We start from the raw sequence: 12,980 nt of genomic DNA, 5'->3' as shown, positions 1-12,980 counted from the left end.
CTAAGCAAGATGGATATGGAATATTTCTTTGATTTTCAAATGGATCTTGACAGTGGTGTTGTATGTAACAATTGTGATCTTAGGGTGTTATTAGTGTTTAAAACTCCTGAATAAGTGGATTCCACAGATTATCTTAATATATTGTGAAAGCTAGATCTTTCACATAAAGGGGTAAGTGACTGTAGGTTGTTTTCTGTTTAAATACTATTACATTCATGTTCAGTCTTCAAAGCGTAAAGACGAACATGTGTTCATTAGTGGTTTTTTGTGATGCTTCTTAATGTTTTTTAAGTGTTAAAGACTTGTACATCCTAGAATTGCTGATGTCCGTGACTTCTTTCTCTATACTGTTATTGTGGTTTGATGTGTAGTTTATAAGTGTGCCAGTCTAATTTAGCTTTCTGTACATCCCAGTGATGAGGTGTTCCATATTCTTGTGACTATTTTATATAGGAAAACATTATATTACCTAATTCTTCTTCTATGGTGATGTAATTGGTTGGTTGCTGATTACTTGGGCTAGAAAGACATGGACTGTACAGATCTTCCAAATCACAAAGATTTCATCAATGTTTCTGAGCCAACAGTTTGATATAAGTAGAGGTCTTTCAATTCTATCCTTTTTACATCCATTTTGAAATACTATTTGAATGGATTGCAAAGTGCAGATAATAGGAATGATCCAATTTTTTTAATATTTTTTTTGGATAAAATGCAGATCCATGCTGAAAGTGAATTTCTGGCTGTTGATATTAAAGGTTCTGTGTGATGTGATCTGGTTTGTAGAAGAATGTCACTAGGTTGGTTACGTTGAAACTAACGAGGTTATCTTGTGGCTCAGTGTACTTATGTTGATTGTATTATGTTAATGAAATGTTTAGAATTCTGATCTTAGGAAGATATCATGCTTGTTAAATATTATGCTGACCAGGTGTTATAGGTAAGGGACACTAAGGTGATTTCCTGCAACTTAAAATGAACCAACGAGAAAAACATTCTTTGTGTTTTTTGTTGGAGACCCTATATATGTGGGGTTTTATTGTGATGAGCTTTTAGCTGTTTTATGTATTTTGGTTCTAATTTATATGAGTTCTAAAGTAATTGGTTCATCATTTTTCCTAAGTTGATTATTTGGTTGTTTTTTTAAGTGTGTATAACTTTTGTTGGAGAAGAGGTGTTAGAATTTTATTCATCAGTAGTATGACATTACATTTTGTCAGAAGGTAGTAATTTTGAGTTCATGTTTAACTTTAATGTGATATTTAGTTTTCTTCTTGGGGAATTTTTACAGTTAATTAAGAATTCATCTCGTTCTTCTAGATTTTGGAATTCAGTTTTAAAACCTTTTTTGTGGAATAGTACTTTTATTGTGAATGTATGGTTTCTGTAATTAACAACTGTTTTGGCTGGTACGTTTGAGACATTTGTTTGTATCTGTTCTGCTGAAATATATTTAATTTCCTTATGTACATACACAGGCACCTAATCAATCCATGAGGCAGAAGGGGCACTTGCTCCTTCACTTTGATTCTAAATTCTAAATTTTTTATAAATTATAAAGTACCCATTAAACACTTTATGCTGAAATGCCTGCTGTCCTGTTTTGTGGATTTACACTTACTAAGATCTTTGGGAAGGGTAGACTTGGATATTATGTTCCATAATGAATTGATACTGAATTGTAAGTTTAGTTGTTAAGTTTCAGATTCATGATTGAAATGAACAAGTATTTCTCTGAAGATTGCAGCATATTAACAGCTGAAATAGTGTTAGCATTAGTATAAAAGTTAGATTAATTTAAATATTATAAAAGTAATAATAATAATTTAGTCAAATAACAAGGTAATTATTGGACACTAATAATGTAAGCCTTCACTAAATATTCTTGTCCTATTTAAGGTTATAGCTCTGTTTTATTACTTAAGTGGTTTCAAACTCTTAAGTTTAAAATTGTGTGACACGTGATGGATTTTAATCAAGATATACATGTATAAAAACAGGACTTTTTTTTTTATCAAAGTAAAATTTCTGTTTATTTTGTCAAAATCTACAGGGAATTGGTTCTCCTGGGCAGAACTTGTTTCATACTTCATGGAATATGGTGACTCAGAACATACAATATTGTCCAGCAAATGGTATGAAACTACCTTAAAATATTCTACTACAAAAAAAACTGAATATAAAAATCAAATTAAGTTATGACTGTCATTATAGAAGTAGAATAACTGACCTACTTCTTTTTCTTCCTTTTCTTTTCAAGAAAAGTTCTGATTTTTATTTAAAATCTGCTATATAGGGCTGATTTATAAAGAGTTTGTACATTAAATCCAATAAATGCATTTTCATAGAAAATTCTTTAAAAGCTTTTTGGGTTATATCTTTTATAAAGTATTTTTGTTTTGTTTATGTATTATAACTACCTAATAGATAGTTGTTATAAATTATTATTTCATTAAGTTATAAGATAAACATATTTAAATGTATTTTTTATACATTTTTCAAATGGTATTATAAATTTTATTTGTAAGTTGAAGCACCTGAAAGTTTATGATAATTTTGCAAGGTTGCTCACTGGGTGAAAAAGCCTTGAAAAACATGATTAGTAAATGAAAGTTTTAGAGAATTTTAATTATAGGATGATAAAACCTTAGAAAAGAAAAGTTAACCTTTTATAAATCAAGAAACCATGAATAAGTTTATAACATAAAAGAAAATTCGTTTAAAACAATAAAAAAATTTATTTAATGAACAATGACTAAAAATGTTTTCAAAACTAAATAAATGTATCTTAAAGTTTCTGCTGTCATATTTTTTTCATCATAGAATACACCTAGAAAAACCTGATTGATTAATTATTATATCAAACCTTGTAATCTGGCTTGAGAAATGAACTTTAAAATACATTTAAATTATGTTAATACTATTCACACAAATCATATTTGAGAACAGATAATTTCAGGAACTAGTGTTAGAAGGCCCTTTAAACACCAGTGTGAAGTGCTAGCCAGTTTTGGTTAAAGACAATAAATGGAACTTTTCCTCAGGGCTGATTCCTGAGTAAAATAATGCAGGGTTTGGCATTATATATATATATTTCTACAGAAACTATTTGTTTTAACACCTGCCACATGAGCCAGCCCAGCACCTTCTAGGACTGAGCCTAGGATGTTCAATGGAGGGTCTTTCCAGAAACTGGTGATTTAGGGTTATTTCAATAGATCTCAATAAATGAAGCTGGACACAACTTCTAAAACGAAAAAAACTAGATATTAATGAAAGTATGATATGATGGAAATCTAGATGAATTAAACTATGGTGGTACCATACTGGGCATTATACCATCCTTCTTATATTTACTCTTCATGCATTGCAAAAAATGACATTTTTAATTTGAGAATTGCTAGGGAAATCATCTTGTAATGCATCGTGCATCTGCTTCAACTTCAACACTGCATCTCTGAGCTTTACAGTGCCATTAGTTTCACAGAATATTGAAACTAATGATTATTTTATATATGATTCCAATCCCCCTTTTTTAAGATAACAATACTATTAGGCCCATTTTTCTATGTTTTGTTGTCAATGCAGTAATCAATTGATGAATCCCTGATTCAGCTGGTATGTCAAATTGATTGGGATATCTTTGAATAAGTTCTTCCCTCAGTCAACCTGAATCCACGGTTTAGCTTAATCACTACACTTAAACCATAACATTCACAACCACATCTAGAACCTTTAAAGCATGTTCCATTGCTACATCATTTTACTTTACATTTACAAATTTACTTCTCCATATTGGCTATCATTGTCTCAGGTCATGGGTCTGGTTCAGTGACCTAGACCTTGAAAATAGTGCCAAACGTGTTTTTGTTTTCTAATAAAAACAGCCTAAGCCTTTCAGGAATGACTCATTTTTTGGTTACACGTCAAGATGCCAGGCTGGCTTGTGTAGCAGGTGTTAAAACATTTGAAGTACGTTTGACATCTTACACATAAAACAGGAAAAACTTTTTTTTTCGTCATCTTTGGGATACATGAGATGGCTATATATGAGTTTGCATAACGTAGCACTATATGTTACACTGCTAGATTTATTTAGAAAGAGATTGGGTTAAATAAAAGAATGGGAAATGCATCAGATAAAGCAGGTTGTAAGTTGAGGTTTATGATTTTTTAAAAATTTATAATCAGAATTTGTCAATTTTACTTGGCTTTAAGGCCTGGGCTTGTTGTCTATGGCACCCTAGTGTGTGTTAGGCTGCAACTTGAAAGGGTTGGGTTTGAGATGTGACATATCTGAACACCCACCACTCTGGTCATGATATAAATGTGACAGTTAATTTCATTATTCAGTCCAAAACCTTTGTGGAAGTGGTTGCTGCTGAATGACAGTCTTCCCTCGAATCAATAGTTCAAAATTAGGAATGGCTGTACATCAATTCCAGGGGTCTCTAACCTACTCATTTAGCTTGGATGATAATGTACTGTTTGAAAATTCAAATTCCAACTTTTTGATAGAGTGATATGATATCTTTGTTGTACTTTACTTTTTAGCATTTTTAACTTCTTTAGTAACAAGAAAATTGTAAATTACTGATGCGCCTTGCAAGAACTGTGCTTATGGTTGACTTATTCCTCCACTAATAGTTTTTGCATAGAAGTTAAGAACACAAAATAATTATAAATCATTTCACTATTAAATAGCTTGGAATGATGATATTTAACTTTTCTTTCTATGAGTCAAGCAAAGTCAGTGTTTCAATATGCACCAGCAAACAGTGTGCGCGCACACACACACACACACACATCAGGGCCTATTTGGGGGGGGGAGGCAACTTGGCCATGGCTGAAGGCCCCGTGCCACAGAGCCCTGTGGGTCTAATGAAAATAAGTGTTTATTAGAAAAAAATAAGCCAATTTTTATTTATCTAGAGTGAAGCAGGACAGTTTAACATTAAACTCCATTTACATTGATGCTAACAAAACAATAATACATAGACGCAACAACAAAAGATGGTGCACCAACACAATACATAGTTCGCAAATGCCCATTTTGAAATCTGTAACACCACATGTTTGCGTGTGATTTGTATGATACAGATAAAGTATGATTTTCATTGGTAGTTAAAATATGTGAAATGTTATTTTTATGTAAAAAATAAATAAAATTAGATATTGTTTTGAGTAAAAAATTGACAGATTTTAAAATTATTTTAATTATTTTACTGCTGGGCTGTGAAGAGTAGTTGGAAGATGCAATGCCAAAAATCACACAACACAATACATTGTATAGGTCCCGGGACCCCAGCCACCCCACAATCCCATCTGGCCCAGGGCCCCACATACCCTAAATGTGCCCCTGTCATACATATATGTGTGTGTTTCATTTGGGGGGGGGGGGAGTGTGAGTATTTATTCATCATCACTTTAGTCTTACCTTTGTCCGCAGGTGGTACTTCTATATTCGTGTGTGACTTCATTGTGTTGGTTGGTTTACTTGTCAGATACCTTTTAAGGCTAATGTGTGAAATAATTAAATAATTCTAGTTACTAAAATTTCAAACGTAAACATATGACACTTCTGCTTCTTGACCCAAATTTAACTCCATAAATTTTTTATTTGTTACATTAGCGGCAAAATAGAAAAAAAAGTACATTGTATCCGTTATATGCCATGTTGTATCATTCAGTATTGACATTTCATAATGAATTACTAATTTAGATTCTTTCGCTAATAATTTTAGCACAGAGGTTAAGAACAGAAAAAATATACAAGTTTTGCACTCTTAAGTAACCAATTGATATTTGTTCTGTGTTTATTATAGGTTTTTTGTTGTTAATTTAGCTGTGTATATGTTTCATTGGGGATAAAGTTTCTTAGAATTTTATTCATCAGAACTGCATAATTACTTCTGTCTGCTGATATTATTTGTTGATATTTGTGTTTGACTTTCTTGGTCGCTATATCAAATCCTACAAGAAGATTTTATGCTGAAGAAAAGCTATGATATGATGCAATAGGAGTCTTTTAATAAAAACATTCTTGTAAACTTGTAGGAAAGCATTTTGATTTTATGTACACACAGATTTGATAAATTTCAACGTCTAGATAAGATTTTAGTATGCATAAAGATATTAATATACCAAACTTTCACTATATTTTCAACCTTCTGACCTGCGTTTTATTGTTTTTGTTAGGAGATAATCAGTACTGTGTCAGAGAACAACATCAGGTGAGCTATAACGTTTTTTGTCATTGTTGTTGAGCTTGTATTGTGAAATAACATTTAGAAAAACAAGAAGCATTACGTGCTCTATGTATTTGTAAGGTATAAATAATGTTTACATGAAATAATAATTAAACATGCTTCTGTATTGTTATTTATATTTCTATAATTTTGTATCATCTAAAGCAACTGTGTTTTTGAAAACTTTTATTATTCTTTAAATAAGATTAGGAAGTCATTTAAACCTGAAATAACCAAAAAAGTCTTAATTATTATGATATCATTAAGCTTACAGTAGGCTTCTCATTGTTGACCCTTTCACTGCCGAATTTATAGATAAACAATGCTCCCAGTGTGAGATTAGATACACAAAAAATAAAGACACTTGTCCTAATATCTCATTACCTATATGAAACTAAAAAGTCCGAAATATGTGGATAATATCACAAACTATAGCAAAGGTTATGAAATATATTTTAAATAGAAGCTTAGCTTTAGATGTAATTTCAATTATGTTATTAAAACCATTGATTATTACTGATCAGGACTAAAAGATTATATCTTGCTGGTTTTGTTTACTTTGGTCAGCTTTATGTAGAACTCATTTTGAAAATGCGATTTTTACCCACATTTACTCTACTGCTTCCTATGAACTGCAACTTCATTCAGTTTGTAGAGATGGACTTTTGAGCAGTCTTACTTCTTTTCAGTGGCACATCTTATAACTGCTGATTTTAAATGGAGGGGCTAAGAGTCAAACTACAAAAAAAAAAAGCTACAAAATGTGTACTCCATATTGATCTATACTTTTGATGGTGCTGAAATTGGTTCTGTTTGTTATTTTTCTCAATATTTTTATAAAATCAAATTGTTCTGAAGAGATGGATATTAATGATACAGTATTATAATGATACACAGATGATATGCATATTCATATGTTAGAGTCTAGGACATCTTACATGTATGTGTTTGTAGATTTAGTAGAGCTTGAAAAAATATATATTATACTAAAGTATAATGTTAATTATTTTCTTTGTAGCAAGAAAATGTCACAGTGATGATGTAATAGAAATAGATATTTTTCATACATATATTTTCTGGTTAGTCTCTACTTACATATGAAAAATGAAAACTTTTTAACAGGATTTATCAGAACGGTGCACTTCCAGTGCTTCAGAAAGTCAGTCTTATTCCTATTCTGAAGGTGGTTGTCCGTTTTCTTACCCTATTTTGACCACTACCTGTTTCATTCCTGACATTAATGTTTGTTACATGCCCACTAATGATTATACAGATACAGAACAGTCTTTACCCAATTCACACTCAGAACCTCTCCAACCTACTTCACCTAATCCTTGCCTCTTGCAGGCCCTAAACCCTGTCTCTTTTCCAACCACCCAGCCTCTTGTCAATCCCGGCGGACAACCTGTTAGTTATGTACCATACCAGATTTACCCAGCAGTTGGGCCTGGAATTGGAGAAAACATCCCTTTTCCAGTGAACCTAAATTCTGCCAAATCCCAGGACCCTTCAGGCAATGACTTGCCATTAAGTGGTAAGGACATATCTAGTTTTCTGAATTATATGGTGTTTCATAAAGCATACATAAGAATTGGTTTCTGCAATTAAACCTTGCTATAAATTATCCTTTATCGTAATTATGTCACACACTTCTAATCAGTATGAATACTATTTTTGTGGGTATAGGTGCAGTGTTTTTTATCCAAAATTTTGACAAATAAAACTTAATACACATTTGGAATGCATCAACATTTTTGAAGTACTTTTGTCATCAGATAGAATCAGATTTATTCTTTTACTTCCACTATAAATTCAAAACCATGTATTAGATGTTCACTATTTTGAATTAATTTAATTCCAGTTGAAAATTGTTATAGTTAATTGATACATATTACGTGAAAACATAAATTTTCGTATAGGTACGAGATCAATTTTTGTTTCATTTAAAACCTTAAAATTCTTGAAGGAAATTAATTTAATTTTGATGTTAAATTAAAACTGTTTACATTTTTGAAGCAGATTTTACCTGTGAGTACTGTACACTTCTGTAACACATTAAGTTTTGGTAAGAAAATAATATTCAGTTTTAAATATTAAAACAGTAGCTTCATACTCAAGTGGATGGTTGTTAAGATCTTAAGTTAAAACATTAACTTTTCTTTGTGTATGTAGAATACATAACTGACCTAATACTATATTATCTTTAAACTTTTGCTTTTCTGGATAGATGTTGTTTTAATGCAGTCATTTGCCCCAAAATGGTTTGGAAACAAGTTTTCAAAAGAAGATAGATTTTAAAAATGCAATGAAACACAAAACTGTAGACATTACAGCTAAACCCGATTGTGTAAGAATATTCATTTCACTCCGTTGTAATCTTTAAAACTGTTTAAAAGTTCATACTGTAAGGATTGCTATAGAAATAAAATACTTAACAGAACTATTTTCAACTAAAATTTACACAATTTGGTGAAGTTAATTCAGAATAAAATATGGTGAAGAGTCTGTAAATAATTGTATGCTGAAGAATGAACTCAATGTCATTGCATTCTGCATTACTTGCACTAAACATTCAATTCTGCATTTTCAGTCTTAAGTTTTTAAAAGCTTTTAATTTCTTTGTATGATATAGGTCACAAAAACAGTTCTGTTTTAGATTTATGCAATTTTTTTTATCACAGACTTGTTCATTATTTTGAAAATTAGAACCAGATGTGGGCAAGTGGTTAGACTATACATGACTTTTGAGGATTCATGGTTTGCAAGCCTCATTTTGCAAACACATGTTCTGTACTTTGGGACTGTGAGTGGACTATAAGAGTAACAATCAAATCCTATTATTAAGTCAGAAAAGAGTTGCCATTGGGTACTGTTGACTGGTTACTGTTATTCTATCAGTTTAAAATTGTACAACTATGTATGAATATTAAAAAGAAATCATGTGGAAAAAAACCTTTTTTTTCTGTTTTTGTTTGAGAAAAATGAGAATCAGACTAAGATAATTTAGAAATCAGTTGGCTAATAATACTGTCAGAGTTTTAAAATAATGAAAAATTTATGCCAAAAATGTTGTACAGTATGTGATTTGAAAACGTGTATGTATATCAGAAACTAAACATCTACTTTTTTCTTTCAGACCTGCCAACTGTCAGGTTCTTCTACAACTTAGGATGTGATGTGAGCACATAGCTCTTTATTTTACAAACATTAATTTATTGTGTTTTATGGGCAACATTTTTAACTGGCAACATTTTCTGTTTATTATTAATTGTTGCACAACTTGAATAGCAATAGAAATTAAGAATTAAATTAAAAGATCTAATTAGATTTCATTTTGTGATAGATTGTAATTAAAATAAAATTGAATTCATCTGATGTAAACTTTAGTTTTCCTTAGTTGTAGTAAAAGTTCTCAAAATGTATTGTCAACTTTTTCATAGTTTCATAACTGTTCAATAAAGCAAAATGTAAATTTAATAATGGTACTTTATCCATTCGAAATTTAACTGGATTGTGAATTAACTGTTTTCAACTTTTTGTTGATTTTGTTTTGTTAATATTATTGCTCTAAGTAAAACTATCATTAGCTGAAACATAGCTAATGCTTCAAACCCTAACGTTTAGAAAAAGGCTGGAATAAACACTGAATAATAATAATAATAATACACCACAATACCAGTTGTTTTAGGGATTGTTGTATAGATGAGGCTAATCAAAGCTAAAATAAAATACAAATAACAGTTGTGTTCTCCCACTTTTACAGTATTATCGACAATCTGCAGGAGCCCCACCTGGTGGTCAGTTGCCAACATACCCCATGTGGACATGCAATGGTATTACTTACTGTACTTTTGGTGTACCATTTCCAACTGCTCCAATGACTGGGACAGAGAACTATGGATATTCAGTAGAAGGAACAAACATTAACCCTGTTGGAGTTAATGGTATATCTTGGAATTTCTAAATAAACAATTATGTATGTCAATTTTTTAAGGGACCGTAGTGTATCAAATGCTTTTGGAAAACAGGTAAAGTTACCCTTTAAAAGTTTCTGGCCTTGGGGTGAAACTTAATCAACCTGAAAACAAATTTCTTGAATAGGTCAACTCTTATGGTTCTTGCCCCCCAGTGGCACAGCGGTATGCCTGTGGACTTGATACCTGTGGTAGGCAGAGAACAGAGAGCCCTTTGTGTAGCTTTGTACTTAATAACAAACAACAACTTATGGCTCTTGTATACAATGTTATAAGAAGATCATTTCCTTAGTTTAGCGAGGAAAAAAAATCAAGCCTGACTTGCTTCTCTTTTTACTTTAAAAAAATTTTAATATTCTGTTGACAGTTTCTAATAGCTTAAATGTTTCATTTGAATCATGTGACACGACTAAGGTGATATTGCCAGTGGGAGAAAGTCAACTTATTTTCTACAGATGAATAACAATAACAGTAAGGTCTACAATAGTTTATAAATTTCATAGTGCTTGAAAACAAAGTTCAACAAATATTTTGAATTGAATTACTTTTTTCCTTGTATTAAAATTCTAGTGCATGCATGTGGATGTGACAAGAATTCATTAAAAAAATATCAACTTAAAAAGTGTAATAGGTTTACATAATTCAATCTACATACATATATTATTTTTCCCTACAGGTATGTATAGTAACATTGTGCAACCAGTGGTGTCACTACCGTCTGGGCTTGCTGGTCAATCAGTCATCGTTAGTAACCAAACACCATCCTTGCAAGCTGGGTATTTTTATCCTTTTCAGCCTCTTCCCTGTACCACTACCACTGGATAGACTGTGTCCAAACATTCTTAAAAATGTGATGTTTGAGAAGGGTAAAAATGCACTATATACAGGGACTTGAATATGTATAATTTATACTGCTATTCGCTCATGTTACTTTTTTGCAACCATTTTCATCTCAGTGATATGTTACATAATTTATTTACAAGTTTATTAAAAGGCACTGAAAATTCCAGCCTTTCCAAGGTGCCTGATCAAGCTGCTTTTTTTTTGTTGTATACAGTTTATCTTATTGTTATATTGCAAACTTTCAGCATCCAACCATACAGTTTATTTTCAACCAAATGCAACATTCTTATATTCATGATATAGGCAGGAAAAAGTCATGTTACCTAGGGTTATTAACAGAAAAATGTGATACATTTGTAACATTAGTAAACAAACAATTTAACATTATTATTTTTTGACTGTTTCTTGCAATTTAATCATGTTGCTTTGAGACACCTCAAGTATATATGCAGTATTTGTGAAGACAATATAAAAAAATATAGAAATGTTAGGGGAAAAAATTCTTATGTAATACCTAATACTTAAGCAAACCTGTTCTACACAAATAGGATAGCAAATTAATTTGAATTTGTAATGGTGAACACAGTAATCTCTTTAATTCTGATCTTAATTCTTTTACATTTATGTTTATAAAATTTATTGATGGATGACATTTGATATAGTTTCAAAACAGTCTTATATCTTGATCTCATATTGTTTGACATTTTTAGATTTTTTAATCCGAATTTTAAAGGTGATATTAATGTAGAAATAAACATAAAAATAAAATTACCAATCAGGCCTTTTTTTGTGGCAATAGCTTACTGTTTAAGAAAACATTTAAACAATAATAAATAGTTTTATCTAAAATAAAAAACAAACTTGCTAAATAAGTACACCAATTTTAAAGAACAGGAGTAAAAGTTCCGTTGAGTGAAGAAATTGGCTGTTGAGATCTAGAAATCTGACTTTGTGACCAGATACTGAACCAAATGATTTGTATTAGAATTGATAGAATAAGTTAGATTATAATCATTGAAAATCAAGATATTTTTTAAGGTGGCTATTTTAGGTGTGTATTAATGCTCAATGTGTATTATGTTGTTATAGTAAGTTCTCAATGACATAGTAACTTCTCTGTAAAATATGTTGTGACTTGTGGTCTGTCTACTTTAAATCTATGGCAAATTATATTGAATTAAAGTTTTGAAAACTATTTGACACTATTCCACTAATTAGGAGTTGATTTTGCAAATTGATAGGGAGTTCTTACTTTCTTTATCAATTTACAAGTGATTGGTCATTGTTTTTATCTTGTAATATCACGTATTTTGAGTATGAAGATAAGAGAATATCACAGCTTTGAGTTGTTTTGGTAAGAAACTGTATGTTTCTAAACAGCAGTGTGAAAATATAGTGAAAAATCTAACAAGACAAAAGTGTAGGAAACTAAGAAACCACATTTGAAAGGTGTGGTGTAATAGAACTCAGATTTTGTGAAATGTGCAATTATGTATATTTTGTTTTCTAGAGTTAATATAGACTGTTTATTATGTATAGTTTTTATTATGTCCATCTGTTGTCATTTTATTGTTAACTGTTTTAATAATGTCCAAAATTAGAATTTCTTAAGTTGTATATATATGATTATAGTAGGTAAGTTAGATAGAGATGAAGGAGACATACTTTGAAATATTTAAAGGGTAAATGTTTTTCAAAATGTAAAGTATGGGTTTTTAGTACCATAAGATTTTCTCTTCTCTGTGATGTCAAATTGCAATACTGTTTAGTTTTGTGAGTTGGGTTCTATAGGTAAAGACACCTGTATGGTTTTTGTTCTACATTATTTCAGCTAAACGAAGCTGTGATTTTGTGCAATTTTCTTGTATATTTATTTGTAGAGATTGTTTTCAGTGCTTTATCTTGTGTGATGCAA

General features: G+C 30.7%; 1 protein-coding gene across 1 annotated transcript in view; it reads left to right on the top strand.

Annotated features, from left to right (window-relative positions):
- The window catches only part of LOC106458471, a 56,992-nt gene extending 45,201 nt beyond the window's left edge, over nucleotides 1-11,791 (top strand). Inside the window, exons 15-20 of the mRNA XM_022385010.1 lie at nucleotides 2,054-2,135; nucleotides 6,199-6,233; nucleotides 7,371-7,782; nucleotides 9,385-9,425; nucleotides 10,012-10,192; nucleotides 10,899-11,791. Coding sequence (XP_022240718.1) covers nucleotides 2,054-2,135; nucleotides 6,199-6,233; nucleotides 7,371-7,782; nucleotides 9,385-9,425; nucleotides 10,012-10,192; nucleotides 10,899-11,047 — 900 coding nt within the window. The 3' untranslated portion in view covers nucleotides 11,048-11,791. The remainder of the gene's footprint in view (nucleotides 1-2,053; nucleotides 2,136-6,198; nucleotides 6,234-7,370; nucleotides 7,783-9,384; nucleotides 9,426-10,011; nucleotides 10,193-10,898) is intronic.
- The last annotated feature ends 1,189 nt before the right edge of the window (nucleotides 11,792-12,980 follow it).

Source organism: Limulus polyphemus, unplaced genomic scaffold, assembly GCF_000517525.1.
Source record: "Limulus polyphemus unplaced genomic scaffold, Limulus_polyphemus-2.1.2 Scaffold23, whole genome shotgun sequence".
Taxonomy (NCBI): domain Eukaryota; kingdom Metazoa; phylum Arthropoda; class Merostomata; order Xiphosura; family Limulidae; genus Limulus; species Limulus polyphemus.
This window is presented reverse-complemented; position numbering and strand designations above follow the sequence as displayed.